Raw genomic sequence first — 15,602 nt, forward strand, 5'->3', positions numbered from 1 at the left:
GGATCATTCATCTTCTTATCGCCCAAGGCATCGCTCACCCTCAAGAATAGGAAGGAGCCCTCCACGCCGTGAGCGAACGTACTCGCCTCTCCCAGAGAGTAGAGGTAGACATGCACCCCCAAGAGGAAGATGAGGCTCCCCTCCACCAAGAAATGGTAGGCACGGGCACACTTCATCATTACAGGAGGCTCTCACTCCCTTCTCCCAAGAGATAATGAACACCCCTCGCCGAGACAAAGTGAAGGTCCCTACCATCGAGCCTTTCGATGGAACTACGGATCCAGAAGAGCACATGGCCGCCTATGCGGCTCAAATGAACGTTCAGACTGGATGTGGAGCTACTTGGTGCAGGTACTTTCCCACCACCTTGAAGGGTCTTTCACTTATCTGGTTCAACAAGCACGTGCCGAAGGGGAGTATCAAGAGGTACAGTGCGCTTGAAAAGGTGTTCATCAGCCAATTCGCTGCAGGTCGAAGACATCAAAAGACAAGTGTTAACTTGATGGCGGTCAGACAGGGAGAGACGGAGACCCTTCGCAACTATATCAAGAGGTTCAATGAAGAAGTCCTAAAGATACACAATCTCAAGGACGAAACCAAGTTCGCAGCCCTCTTGGCGGGACTTCAGCCAGATGACTTCAAATTCGAGTTGATCAAGCCCGGGGTGTCCAACCTCGAGGAAGCAATGGAGAAGGCCCAAATGCACATTCAAGCCACATATATTTGTAAGATCAATTGGGGTGGTGTGAGTGGAACAAGGCAAAAACAAAATCCAAGACCAAACGGCAGCCACGACCAAACTCAGCCCTCCCTCAAAAAGTCAGTTATGGTTGATGACCATGGTGAGGATCCGAGGTACAACTGCAATAGGCGGAAGATTTACCTTGATCTCAAAGGAAAAGAGTTCTTCCCTAAGCCACCTGCAATCCGTACGCCCGAAGCAAAGCGAGACAAGTCACTTTGGTGTGAGTTTCACCACGAGTGCGGGCACAACACAAAGAGCTGTAGGGAGCTAAAAAAGGCACTAGATCACTTGGCTGACAAGGGCAAGCTGAATAATTACTTAAGGAAGAATCCTCCCCCAAAAACGAAAGCCAAAGAAAAGGAGTCCCCTAGTGATGATACGGGAGACTACATTGGAGTGATAGCCGGAGGCTTGGCAACAGGCGGGTCTGTGAGCAAGGCGAAGGATAGCTTATGGGCACTTGAACATCAAGTCCTAAAAGTGGCAACGGCTTCTCAAACAGCCCCGGTGATGAAATTTGGTGGGAACACTAGCCACCCAGTTCAAGAGTCCCATGACGATCCCCTGGTCATCGAAATGAAAGTCGCTAACTCAACGGTAGGGCGAGTGTTAGTGGATAGTGGATCATCCGCCGACATAATTACTCTAAAGTGTCTAGAAAGGCTCAAGTATTCCAAACATGATCTAAAAACCATCTCCCAACCACTCATTGGGTTTGGAGGTCAAGCCGTCCATCCCCAAGGCACTATCAAGCTACCCGTCAGGTTGGGTCCCAAGAACAAAGGAAGGCGATTGCTAGTAGAATTTCTTGTCGTTGATATCTCCTTACCATACAACATCATCTTAGGCCGGCCTCTACTAAACAAAATAAAAGCCGCAATCTCTGTGTACCAACTTCTCATGCAATTTGAGTTGGAAGATAACACCATGGGAAAAATCTTTGGGGATCAACAAGTGGGCAGTCGATGCTATGTTAATAGCTTCAAGAGAGGGACAAGTACCCCCCAGCCAGAGGCCAAGAAAGCCAAGCCGGAAGGGACTTGAAACTCCTGAAGGCAAGCCCCTCCCTCGTCCTTGGAACGCCGACAACCCTAGAAGGTTTTATGTTCAATTTCCTAAGCATTTCTCCCTTTCTCAAAATTACTTAGCTTTATAGCTCACATCCACAGTTTTCAATGATGAAAGTGGGGGTAAGATACATGTAAGCCCGCCAAAGGCTAAATAACATTCCATCATTGTAAACGAATTTTCAATGTTTCAAGGCAATAGTAAAGAGCTCGGCGGATATTACTTAGGAATTTTTTCGTCTTTTTAGAATGTTGTAAAGAAGAAGCCAAACATTGGCCAAGAAAGTTCAACATACATCAAAACGAAAAAAGAAGCCAAGTTCAAACATATGAACGCACTCTTATACTTAGCAAAAGTATCTAAGTCATTTTCTAGAATGGCGCATCATCGTTCGCTCAAGCATGGGGCTCATTAGTCCCTTTGGAGAACAACAACCCATTTCCATACTTAGCAAAAATATCTAAGTCATTTTCCAGAATGGCGCATCATCGTTCGCCTAAGCATGGGGCTCATTAGTCCCTTTGGAGAACAACAACCCATTCCCATACTTAGCAAAATAATCTAAGTCATTTTCAAGAATGGCGCATCATCGTTCGCCCAAGCATGGGGCTCATTAGTCCCTTTGGAGAACAGAAGCCCATTCTCATACTTAGCAAAATAATCTAAGTCATTTTCTAGAATGGTGCTTCATCGTTCGCCCAAACATGGGGCTCATTAGTCCCTTTGGAGAACAACAGCCCATTCCCATACCTAGCAAAAATATCTAAGTCATTTTCAAGGATGGCGCATCATCGTTCACCCAAGCATGGGGCTCATTAGCTCCTTTGGAGAACAACAACCCATTCCCATACTTAGCTAAATAATCTAAGTCATTTTCAGAATGGAGCTTCATCGTTCGCCCAAACATGGGGCTCATTAGTCCCTTTGGAGAATAACAGCCCATTCCCATACTTAGCAAAAATATCTAAGTCATTTTCAAGGATGGCGCATCATCGTTCGCCCAAGCATGGGGCTCATTAACTCCTTTGGAGAATAACAGCCCATTCCCATACTTAGCAAAATAATCTAAGTCATTTTCCAGAATGGTGCTTCATCGTTCGCCCAAACATGTGGCTCATTAGTCCCTTTTGAGAACAACAGCCCATTCCCATACTTAGCAAAAATATCTAAGTCATTTTCAAGGATGGCGCATCATCGTTCGCCCAAGCATGGAGCTCATTAGCTCCTTTGGAGAACAACATCCCATACTTAGCAAAATAATCTCAGTCATTTTCCAGAATGGTGCTTCATCGTTCGCCCAAACATGGGGCTTATTATTCCCTTTGGAGAACAACAGCCCATTCCCATACTTAGCAAAAATATCTAAGTCATTTTCAAGAATGGCGCATCGTCGTTCGCCCAAGAATGGGGCTCATTAGTCCCTTTGGAGAACATAAGCCCATTCCCATACTTAGCAAAATAATCTAAGTCATTGTCAAGATGGTGCTTCATCGTTCGCCCAAGCATGGGGCTCATTAGCTCCTTTGGAGAACAACAACCCATTCTCAAACTTAGCAAAATATCTAAGTCATTTTCAAGAATGGTGCGTCATCGTTCGCACGAGCATGGGGCTTATTAGTCCCTTTGTAAAACAGAAGCCCATTCTCATACTTAGCATAATTATCTACATCATGTGCGGCGAGTAGAAGCCATGACACCATCATGTGTGGCAGGTAGAAGCCATGGCACAATCATGTGTGGAAAGTATAAGCCATGGCACCATCATGTGCGGCAAGTAAAAGCCACGACACCATCATGAGCGGCTAGTAGAAGCCATCACACCATCATGTGCGGCAAGTAAAAGCCATGGCACCATGATGTGCGGCAAGTAGAAGCCATCGCACCATCATGTGCGGCAAGTAGAAGCCATGGCACCATCATGTGCGGCAAGTAGAAGCCATGGCACCATCATGTGCGGCAAGTGGAAGCCATCGCACCATCATGTGCGGCGAGTAAAAGCCATGACACTATCATGTGTGGCAGGTAGAAGCCATGGCACAATCATGTGGGAAAGTAGAAGCTATGGCACCATCATGTGCGGCGAGAAAAAGCCACGACACCATCATGTGGGGCGAGTAGAAGCCATCGCACTATCTTGTGAGGCGAGTAGAAGGCATCGCACCATCATGTGCGGCACGTAGAAGCCATCGCACCATCATGTACGACGAGTAGAAGCCACCTAGCCTTGGCCTTGGCCTGCCCTCACACTCACTAAACAAGCCCAACGCCCAAAACCGGTCAAAACACGAAAAATACAAAAACACTTCCATACTTAAAAAATAAACTAAGTTCTTGGGGCTCAGAATCTTCGGCAAATAAACCGCCCAACATTGGGCATAGCTCATCCAACGATCGACAAAATTGCCCTTACGGGTAGAAAACGGCAGCCATGCCCGTGACTCGCCCGTGCGCACCGCGCCATATCTCAGGCGAGCCTCATCAGCCCCCCTATGCACGGAGACCAACCGCCTAGCCCGACCTACCGTGCTACGCAAACTCTCCACGCATAACAATCACTCAAGTATTGGGCTTGACCACCAACATGTGCGGCCAAGAGAAGCCACACGCGTCCATATATAGCCCGCGAGACACTGTCCCTCTTTACCCGAGCTAGAGCAGCCCGCGCGCCCCGTGTGCGATAAACCCCAGCCAACCTGAACGATGCGAGGCCTAACAGCCACGCCCTAGGCATACTGGGTACAGCAAACACCAACGCACCCCTCATAGCTCGCCTGGCACGCCGCACAGCCTCACGCTGGCTCACCCCCGTGCGCAGGCATCAAGGGCGGCAAACAAACAGCCACGCCTATCATACCATCACCAATTTTATCTAACTCTAAAGATAATTATCATCAGCCATATCCACGTGACGAGGCATGGCTCGGTTGGCGGGTGATACACGCACAACTTGGAACTAAACGTGGCTGTTGTTTTAATGCCACTAAATGCCAAAGCAAGTGGAGTATTATAAGTGGAGTGAGTGGATGTTGTTTTAATGACCCTAAATTCCAACGGTAACTTTTTGCCCATTTTATTTTACCAACTCCAAACTAAAGGGTGACATCATCACTCATCACCATAAAACAAAAGCCAAGCCTCACTCAATTAATTTGATACACAAAACAAACGCCCAGCCTCACTAAAAAACAACCGCCATCTTCTATAACCCACAAATAATACCCTCAAAACAACCGCCATATTTTTATAAACCCACAAAGGTGCAAATACTTAGAATATTTTTCACCTATTTTATCAACTCTAAGAAGTATTATCATTAGCCACATGTTACCCCATCAATTACTACTTTTTATTCCACCAAACACACAAGCCTCGAGACAGCCAGTCTCGTATATTTGGCGTGGGGCTAATGTTCGGGCCCCCTTGTGGGACCCACTTTTACATAAATTGCCAAAATACCCCTTCCATGGGAGATTACTCAAATACCCTCAAACACAAACCCCTTGATGGACTCAGACCTTAATTTCGGGGCCCATATCTCAGCCTCCTGCAGGCCCATGATTTCATACCCCTACAATTGGTCATATTTACTAATAATGCCCTTCGGTATTACTATAAATATGACCCACCTAATCATTACTCAGGTATGCAATTATGATTCCCAAACTCCCTCTCTGACTACTTTCTCTCTCTAACTAGGACTGACTTGAGCGTCGGAGAGGGTTTTCTCGGGAACCCCCCCGAGCCAGTTTACGTTTGCTCCCTTTTGTAGGAAAACGACAGCCGATTGGAGGAAAATAACAGCCAGGTTGACGAGGCTTCCCCTATTTTCACACTTAGCAATTTCTTCGCAGAAACACTAGGTACGTATAATGAGAATGTCAACCAGTTTTCCCCCCTAAAAATAAAGCAAGCACACATAAAAGTAAATTCTATTGACTTAAAGTAAATAAAAAAAATGTGCAACTTCTTATAGTTAACTAGCTTTTGAGCCCGTTCAAAGAACGGGCAATTATACATATAAGGATTATTTAACCGTCTTTAAAGTTCTAATTTATCAAGGGTGTGTTATTTTAGTGGGAATACATGATTTAAGTAAATGTAGAATTTGAAGGTTGAAATATTATATAAATAAATTTAATGGTAAATTTATATCGAGTGTTAAAAAGGGAGATGAGGTGAAAATGTTGATGAATAAATGTATTAAATAGTAAATTGATGTTGAATGACAATAGTAAAGTGGAAGAGACGTTAGAGTTGTAAAAGCAACAACAAAAGGGAAATTGAAAAAACTAAATTGATTGATGAAAGAAGAAGATGCCACGTGGCATCTAATAAGCTATGGTTATGTTTTTAAAATACTACGTATAGATTTTTCAACTTTAAAGGAAGAAACCACAACAATAATCATAAAGTACAACATTGATAGCTAACATTTTAATCTTTTTTTTTATTATTAAAATATCATTTTGGATAAGTTTATATTAATTTTATAGTAAAAGTAAATGAAAAACTAGTAAAAGTAAATAAAATTAGTCAAAACGTAAATGAAATTCTTTAAAAGTAAAGAAAATGGGAATTCATTTGAAAAGTACATAATTATGAAAATGTCATTAATGATACATGAATTATTTGGATCATTGAATTTTGTTGATCTAAAGGCCTAGATTGATTCTTAGTTCTCATTTTAGGGTATGGTTCTATCTATTTGTACGAGGATCGTGATTTAGGTTTTAATTGACCACGTTAGAGTTATCTTATACTAAATATGTTTTATCAAGTTCTTTACACTTATTATTGCACGTACTCCAATGCAATATTTGACCGTAAATATGTATGAGAAAAATTGAAGTTGATATTTTGAAAATAAATACTCCCTCCGTCATGGAATACTCGAAACACTTTCCTTATAAGGCCGTCCCAAATTACTTGCAACGTTTCTAAAAATGGAAACTTTTATTTATATTATATCAATTTCTTACTTACCCAAGGACCCACTTACATCCCTACTCCCTGAAAATAAACATTAAAAAAAACTCCACTATCTCACTATCTATATTATAAAAAATAAAAATAAAAACTTCACTACCAACTACCATCTAATTAAATAATAAGTCAGTTACAATGCATTAAACTTTGTGTCGGTCAAAATATTTCGAGTATTCCGGGACAAAGGGAGTATTAAGAAGACTCCAACAACATCTCATAAGATAATACTTTATTATATGTAATAGCGCGGACAAAGGGAGTATCAATGTATTTCAATTTTGGACACATTTTTCAAATCGTAAAGAACTTAATGAAACAAATGTAATACTTTGTACGTAGCATATGGGTAAGTGATGTTAAAAAGTGTATAATTAACATGGAAATGCTAATACTACATACTTCCTCCATTTCAAAATAATAGAAACACTTTGATTTTTTACACTATTCACAAATTTCTATTTGACTATCATTTGTGATTTATGGGTATGGAAAAATAAAGTTGTGTAAGGGTCTTGTTTGATTCGTGATATGTACTTTCAGAATATCAACTTTTTATAATTTTTACGAATACAAAATTAGGGATATTAATGTCCAAACATTTACATTGGCAAACATAAAAAGGTAAATTGTCCCTATTATTTCGAAACTTGGAGAGCATGTACTTAAAATACTTTTCCATTTCCCCTTTAATTGATACTAGTTGTTGGACTGTGCTATGGCACGCACAGTCCCCCAAGTTATATAAAACTTTCTTGTAAAAAAGTTAAGTAAAACACGACCACCTACAAATTTATATTAATGCTTTATATAGAAATTACGATTAGCAAATAAACTCATAATACAAGTAAAAAACGTTTAGGTCTTTTAACTTAATATTTATATTTTTATTGCGCAAGTTAGACAAGACTAACAAACAAAATTGACTGAGTGAGAACACAATAAATCTTTAGTCGCACACATGCCTATTTTAGTTGCCTAAAAACCATATTCTGCACTTGAGCATCAAACTATGTCATGCCACTCTTGCAGTCCGGCCACATTCATAAATATATCCGCCATACAGTCTCTCACCTGGTAATAAAAATAAGAACTTACAAATCATATAGAGTAGCAAGATTACAAGAGTCTGTATATTGAGACCTACACTACTTTCCAACTACGAGTTCAACCCGATATACAACTGTCCGAGAAACCTTACAAAATCTTACGAGCCACTTGTACTTTGGTTGTGTCTGTTCAACAGGTAGCCAAGTATGAACAACACGTAACCGGTGCTCTAGCAGAGCATGAAACGGCATCACATATTCGCCGAATGGAATTTGCAAAAACTGTTCTCTAATTAGTGTCGCATGAAATTTCACGTACGCCATCACAGTAAAAATTAATTTACATAGTTTTAAAAACTACACCAAGCTACAACATGATGAAACTCCAAATGCCCCTTCTTTCAGTCATTTCTAAAAAATTTTGTCTGGTTACTTCTCTTATGAGACCTACAAATAGGAACGCAAGGCAGGGCAGGGAGGGGAGTGAACAATCGTAAATTGTTTAGGCTCTAACCTGTATACATTCAAGATTTCTCTATCCTAAGTTGTTGTAGTGAATCTGGTCCAAAAAGGAAGACACGCTTTGAAGCTGGTATCTGAAAACTACTACTCCCTTGTATGCCGCCCTGGGGACACCATCCTGATCCAACAAAATATTATAATCATGTACAAGAAGTATAATTTTCAATCTGTCTCGATTAAAGGAAAAAGCCATAAGCTTGCATTTACGGGGATCAACGGGAACTGCTCGGCATGCAAAACTTATTCATAGCAGGAGAAACAACTTCAAATTACAGCAAACACAAACAAGCTACCAAGATTATGAAAGAAAAGTAAGTAGCAACGACTCTTCCCAATGATCATACCAGGAACATACCTAACAAATATCCTTATTGGCAGGCTACTACTATGAACAATGTCAGAATTTTGACACGAGGCAAAAAGGTAATTGGAGCAAACAAAAGATAATCTAGAATTGAGAATGTTTTTTCTACATCAAATAACCCAAAGCCTATATTAGCTGAAAGAAAATTAAAGACTGGTAGGGGGGAGGAGGGCACTGAATAATGCCTGCAACGTTGTAGCCTTACCTTTATTGTAACAGAGAAAATTGTTCCCAATTGACCCTTACTCGAAAGCAATAGTCTGATACTTCTAAGAATAAAAGGTGCAAGCAGTTAAATGAGCCCTTTATCCCATTATATAACCCAAATGCCAAAGAAGAGAACCCTTAGAAGCAAACAAGTTGATTAAAATAGTATACAGAGATAACAAGCACTTAAATACATATTAGTTTAACTAATAAAATGTTATCCTTATTGTGACGAGAACACCGAGGCATGGCCCTGAACGGAAATTAAAGACTAATTTTAATTGGAGGCATGGAACAAAAAGTAAGAGATCTAATTGCTAAAGAAAGTATGAGCGTTAACATACCTTCCATTCTTCAAAAATACTAAATTGCCTGGCTATGCTTTCAAACTCTGGATGATGCGAATACTTGATGCGTACATCGCCACCTACACCATTGGCCTTCACTACAGCATCAACACCATGTATTGGTCTAGCCTTTTTCACAAGGCTGGAAAAGTATTCCAAATAGTTGTCCTAAACATCAATTAATGAGAGTACATGAAAACTGAAACAACATTGGCCTTCATAATAGTTGCAAAATCTACTGAGCCAAGAACTCAAATGCAAGAACATCAGTATTAATGACCTCGTTGCTGTAAGCTAACTGAGTGACTTTTACACCATACAACTGCAGAGGAGACAAATCATAAGACGATTTAAACAACTATTTACTTGCGTTTGGTGAATTTAAGGAAAAGGAAAGAGGACATACAAAAAAAATAATAGGTATTTTGGCATCTGAAATTAAATAAATATGCACCAGAAATGTCTCCCCTTTTAAAACCTCAACTTCATTGTTGTGATGAATGGAATTGCAAATTCATGTTGAAATTAAGACTTGATAGACTCCACTGTGAGGTGCAACAGATGTTAAAGACTATAAACATCATGGAAGCTGAAATCTAGGACACTCTTAATGGACAATATACCCCTCCTCATTTCTTACGTGTGTAAAGACTGTCATAGAGGCTGCAAAAGCACGCTTCGACCTTCTAGATGCCTCAATTGCAAGATTTAAAAATATTTTTTCTTAACTCTTAAAGAAGCTGAGTCATGCAAGCCATTTAACAGTTTGTTTAACAGGCTGCAAGCCATTCCGAAGATATATGATTTAAAAGAGGATGAGATTAGGGAGCAATTTAGAGCTTCCCCTTATTTTCAGACAGGTAATTGTGCAAATAAGAAATGTCATATCATTTCATTTACAAATGGGGAGTAAGGCCATCCTAGACCTCACCTGTGTCTTCCCATGACAAGAACTGAGCTATAATACCTAGAAGGTGGGAGGGGAGTCATCATTCTGACATCTGAAATAAGATGTCTGTAGCAACTTGTTTAATATGTTAAAAGTATTTTTCTCACACTGATTCAAATACTAAACAACAAAAATCACTTCATATTCCCTAGAATCCATCTTATGTCGTTTATTCACACTATATGCTCTATTTTTAGGGTTCTCCGATGTTGGGCGAGCAATCAACTCTGTGGAATATATCTGTTTCAGATTTTCAAACTACAATCTCCAAGTATATTAGTAGAGTTTCCTAAGAAGCCCGACAATGCCTTATGGTAACAGTATAACTATGCAAAATATGCCAGTCAGCACTATCACTTGTATTCAAAGAAACTGTAGGTACAAACCTCGCCTCTAAGATGAAGAAGACTTCTCCAAATCCACCTGCACTAATCCTAGTAACCGTTGTTGACAGCTCTTCGTAAAGAGAACTCCATAGAAATGGGCATATATATACCTGAATCACCAGCTATATGTCCAGCTTGACTAAAGGAACCTGCATGTTTAGATAAGAACCCACATATTCAATAAGAGTTGCATCTCCACCAAGTTTGGTTTCTTACTTCAACAACTTTTGTTATATAAATATGGGTTGAATACAAAAAATGTAACACAAAACTTACTTCTATAGATTGTAATCTGGTATCACTGTAAGAAAAATTATAATTGTCAAATATCAAAATTATCATACATACGGATTATGAAGAAATCGGAGTTCTAGGAAGGATAAAGATAATTACCAGGGCCATAAATGAAGAATGCATCACGAAGCATAGCTACAACAACACGAAGCAAACGAATTCTTAGGGAACAACTAAGTTTTGCAGAACAGAGCTACAGCAACACGAAGCAAAAGTACCTTGGGGGGAACAACAGTAGCAGTTTTAACAACAAGAGGGCGGAAAGACCTCTGTCTTAGCCCTTGTCTAGATGGCACAAAAGCAAAAACCTTGAACGATGAAGACCTAAGCCCTTCAAAAGTGGGTAAACATCTGCTCGATACGGTTGCTGCTGTAAGCTGAGCTGCTGCCATTTTCCTACTTACACAATTCAAAAATTAGCTACCTATAATTTGTTTTCCATCTTATATTCTTATCCCATTAATCCACGAACAAAAATGAATAGCAGATACTATACAAAACTACCAAAAACTCAAAATTAGCTCAAAATCAGCTCAAAGTCTCATTCAAACCAATTATGCCGTTAGCAAAAATGAAGAGCATTTACTGTACATTACTCCCCACAATTACAAATTATATTTTAAAATCCCATTAATCCATTAGCAAGAATAAACAAATAAGATTAAAATTTAGCAAAAAAAACCAAATTTACAAACCGGCAAAGATGAAGGGATTATTCTACGTAATACAACCCATAATTCAAAATTACCGGACAAAAAAACACCCATTTACCAATCAACAAGGTTGGATATATAAAATTGATGAACACACATGAAAACCCAGATAATTGAAATGTAAGGGATGATCAATTACCTCTTCAATTGATGAGTAGAAATGTGAGGAGAGTGTGAAGACTGTAAGATTGGCCTAACAAAAAACTTCCACGAATTATTATCGAACCCTAAACTAATTAGTATCATGAAAACATCCAATTAGAAGAGGAGGAACATAGGCTGAAGTCGCAAAACCGAAATTGCAAATGAAAAGAAAAATTACCTCATGTGTAACTCATTGAAATCATATCCCGCCATTGAAGCTTGGTTCTGCAAACGTAAAACCTAAATTGGTTATGGATCTAGAATTTTCAGCTGCCATTGTTGTGATGTTGGAGGAGAGAGAAGGAAATGTCGACTGGAGGAGAAGAAGAGAGAAAATGAGGCATTTTTGTTAAAAAAAATAATAGAGGGAGGTAATATCGAAGAAGAAAAAGGTAGCCATAGCAGATCTTGTTACTACCATGAGAGAAGAGGAGAGGGGAGGAAGTAAAAACACATATCTGATATGTGTGTCCAAATACATATCAGAACACAAGACAAAATAGGAAAAAGGACAAAAAAAAAATTAAATGGTACTTTTCTAAACATAAATGGTACTTTTTTTTACAGAATGGTATTAGAATGGTACTTTTTTTACATGAATGGTACTTCCTTTTTTGTCTTTTAGCTGTTTGTCTTTTAGTTGATATGTGTTTGTTGTTGCATGCCCGGTATCCGCCTCGACGCACTCGAGGAGAGGGAGAGCTGATGGCAAGGCGAACGTGGCAATAGATTGGGGCAAGGGCAGAATGTAAAACAAAGAAGAATTAAGGGTATTATAGTAATTAACTGTTACAGGAATAGTAAATCAAGTTCAAGCCTTTATATGTGTTAGGATAGGTCTCACATTTCCTTTTTACTTTGTTTTCTATACCAAGAGTTAAATAATATTTCAAACCCACTTCATAATTCCATATTTCTTAGGTCACTAAAATAGAAAGAATGAGTCAACCTTTAAGAGATGAGGAGGGTACTCCCTAATTCCTATGTTCTCGGATACTTATAAAAGTGTGACTTTTGCACTATTTATATGTTAACTTTGACCAATTTCTTTTACTACTCCCTCCATTCCCTTTTGTTCTTCCCCTAAAAAATGTTGGGTGTGGTTTAAGAAAACTGAATCTTAGTTTGTATTGGAATATGAGTAATGATTGGGTGTAAGAATAATGATTGTGTGTAAGAGATTGAATAAAGTAAAGAGAGAGAAAATATTAAATTAATTGGGGGAAAAGTAGATATTTATTAAAGTATTGAATAAATCAACAAACAATTTCAGTCACATGGGCTGGGGGACCCAACAGAAAAGATATGGACCAATCAAATTACAATGAGTCACGTTTTTTTTGGGTGAAAAATTTGCCCAAATTTCTGACTCCCAATTTTCCCTCCAAAAGTTCCATGAAAATTTCCCAAAAAATTAAACAATGACTTTGTTTTTCCCTCCAAAATTTTGAGGGATTGAAAAAGTGATTTGCCTTTATAAATAGGGTCACTTTCCCCACAAAAGACCAAAATTTTGATCCAACTCATGTTCAATAAATACAAGGACACACCAAAAATTCTTCCTCAATTCAGCATTAAAGAGCTAAAAAACAGGGGACTTAATGGCTTCAGATCAAGAGGATGATGATTTCCTCGGTTTTTCTGATGATGAAGGCGACGACATTAACTCCGATTCTGACTCGGAGGAAGGTGATGATGCTGCTGACTTGGTACAAGCTTTTGAAAATACTGATGCTGATTTTGGGGACTTTGAGTTTAATGAAGATGTACCAAACAGCACTGAAGATGTACAACAGGTACCAGAAGTAGAAGGGGAAGTGCAGCAGCAAAATACCAACTTTCAAGAGGTACCATTTCTTTTTTATTTGAACTTTCCACCACCATCAGAAAATGCATCACCTCATCATCATCAAACAGCAACACACAGAACAGATCATCATAAGCCTAGGACTCCTAGAATAAATAATGAATTGAGGCTTGAAATTTTGGTGTTCCTACTGAATAGAAAAATTCCAGATTCAGAAACTCTCTTGTATGGGACAATAAGGGATGCATCCATAGAATTTGATTACAACAGAAAACCCATAGGATCAATATGGGACAAAGCAAAGAAGCAGAAGAAAGCAATGAATTCATATGTGGTGGAAAGTAAGTATCACAAGTGTGGCAGGAAAAGGGTTGAAGTCACATATGACTCTATTGCACAAATAGCCATGGGGGACAGAACATGCATTGTAGATCTTGCAAGAATACTCAATTTGGGACCAACAACAGTATGGAGGCTCATAAAGAGGAAAATTATTAAGCCACACTCAAGTCCCTTGCATCCAGGCATTTCAGAAGCATGCAAAATGGCAAGGATGAGGTGGGTACTCAGACTAATAATGGATTACACTATACCACAAGAACCAACATATTGCAGCATGTATGACTTCATTCATATTGATGAGAAGTGGTTTTATTTGACTCAAAAAAACCAGAGAGTTTATCTTGCAAACAATGAACCCTATCCACATAGAAGTGCAAGTTCAAGAACCAAGATACCAAAATTCATGTTCATGGCAGCAGTAGCCAGACCAAGGTGGGGTGAAAATGGGAATTGTGAATTTGATGGTAAAATAGGCATATTTCCATTCGCAAATGCAGTTGCAGCTAAAGATGGCTGTGGGCCGGGCCAGCCCGAAACCCGACCCGACCCGGCACGAAAAAAGCACGGCCCGGCACGGGCACAAAGTCGTGGGCCGTGGGCCGGGCCTGGGCTTTACTTTTTTGGAAAAAGCACGACAAGGCACGGCACGACTCGACCCGGCACGACAAAGCACGTTAAATTTAGTCAAATTAGCCTTAGGCACGACGGGCCGGCCCGGCACGACACGAAAGCACGTGGGCTTAGGCTGGGCCTGGGCCTTATTTTTAACTTTTCGGCCAGGCACGGCACGGCACGAAACAACGTGGGCCTGGCGTGGGCCCGTCACGGTTAGGCCCACGGCCCGTGGGCTCGGCACGAAGCACGGCCCGGCCCGGCCCGGTGGACGGTGGTCGGAGTTTGAGCTAGAAGTGCCCACAGCCATCTTTAGTTGCAGCCAAGAGGACATCAAAAAACAGAGTAAAGGGGACCATTGAAACAAAGCCAGTGAAGTCTGTAAATCAAATTGAAACAAGGGCAATGATGATCAACATGCTAATTCCAGCAATCAAGGCAAAGTGGCCACCACATGAAGGGGAAAAGGTCATCTATATTGTTCAAGAGAATGCAAAGGCACATATATTGCAAGATGATCCTGAATGGCAACTACATTACAAACAAGATGGGTTCACTTTTGTGTTGACTCAACAGCCAGCAAACAGTCTAGATTGCAACATCTCGGACTTGGGATTTTTCAGGTCCATACAATCACTTATGCACAAGAAAATGCCTAAAACTGTGGAGGACTTAAGTGGAGCAGTGTATGATTCTTTTAATGAATTGCATCCTAAGACATTGTCTAATGTGTGGATGACATTACAGTTTGTTTCTAATGAGATTCTAAAACACAAGGGCAACAATGATTACCAACTTCCACACAACAAGAAGAAGATACTAGAAGATGAAGGCAGACTGCCAGAGCAAGTCAAGGCACCTATATGGGTAGTTAATGAATGCATACAACTCTATGATGAATGGAAAGCAAACCAGTGAAGCAAAGAGCAAACAAGTAGATAACTTTTTGTGTTTTGGGGACATGTTTTGAAATTGACAAGTAGGACCAATGTGTCACTTTTGTAAGCTTAAATGCAAGCATAACATGTAGGCAAAACATTTTGTAAGCATATCTTTTGAAAGCATCAATG

At 39.9% G+C, this 15,602-nt stretch overlaps 2 protein-coding genes across 10 annotated transcripts; one reads left to right on the plus strand and one right to left on the minus strand.

Moving 5' to 3' along the window:
- Window positions 1–214: 214 nt before the first annotated feature.
- Window positions 215–1,789, plus strand: LOC110801117 (uncharacterized). Its single transcript, XM_022006432.2, has one exon. It carries the CDS (start codon window positions 215–217, stop codon window positions 1,787–1,789), a length of 1,575 nt encoding a protein of 524 aa, XP_021862124.2.
- A 6,077-nt stretch (window positions 1,790–7,866) lies between these two features.
- LOC110801128 (uncharacterized) lies at window positions 7,867–12,225 on the minus strand. 9 transcript variants are annotated; one of them, XM_056828543.1, is made up of 8 exons: window positions 11,950–12,225; window positions 11,767–11,859; window positions 11,133–11,310; window positions 11,014–11,049; window positions 10,897–10,921; window positions 10,621–10,769; window positions 9,283–9,453; window positions 7,867–8,485 (listed from the first exon to the last, which is right to left on the minus strand). In XM_056828543.1, exons 1-5 carry the CDS (start codon window positions 11,982–11,984, stop codon window positions 10,919–10,921), a joined length of 345 nt encoding a protein of 114 aa, XP_056684521.1. In that variant the 5' UTR covers window positions 11,985–12,225; the 3' UTR covers window positions 7,867–8,485; window positions 9,283–9,453; window positions 10,621–10,769; window positions 10,897–10,918. The 9 variants fall into 9 exon arrangements, 6 of the variants coding, with proteins under 6 accessions (XP_056684521.1, XP_056684520.1, XP_056684518.1 ...); XR_002536834.2 differs by having other exon boundaries at window positions 10,897–11,049; window positions 11,767–11,820; window positions 11,950–12,212; XM_056828542.1 differs by having other exon boundaries at window positions 10,621–10,921.
- Window positions 12,226–15,602: the final 3,377 nt, after the last annotated feature.

This window comes from Spinacia oleracea, chromosome 5 (genome assembly GCF_020520425.1).
Source record: "Spinacia oleracea cultivar Varoflay chromosome 5, BTI_SOV_V1, whole genome shotgun sequence".
Classification (NCBI taxonomy): Eukaryota; Viridiplantae; Streptophyta; class Magnoliopsida; order Caryophyllales; family Amaranthaceae; genus Spinacia; species Spinacia oleracea.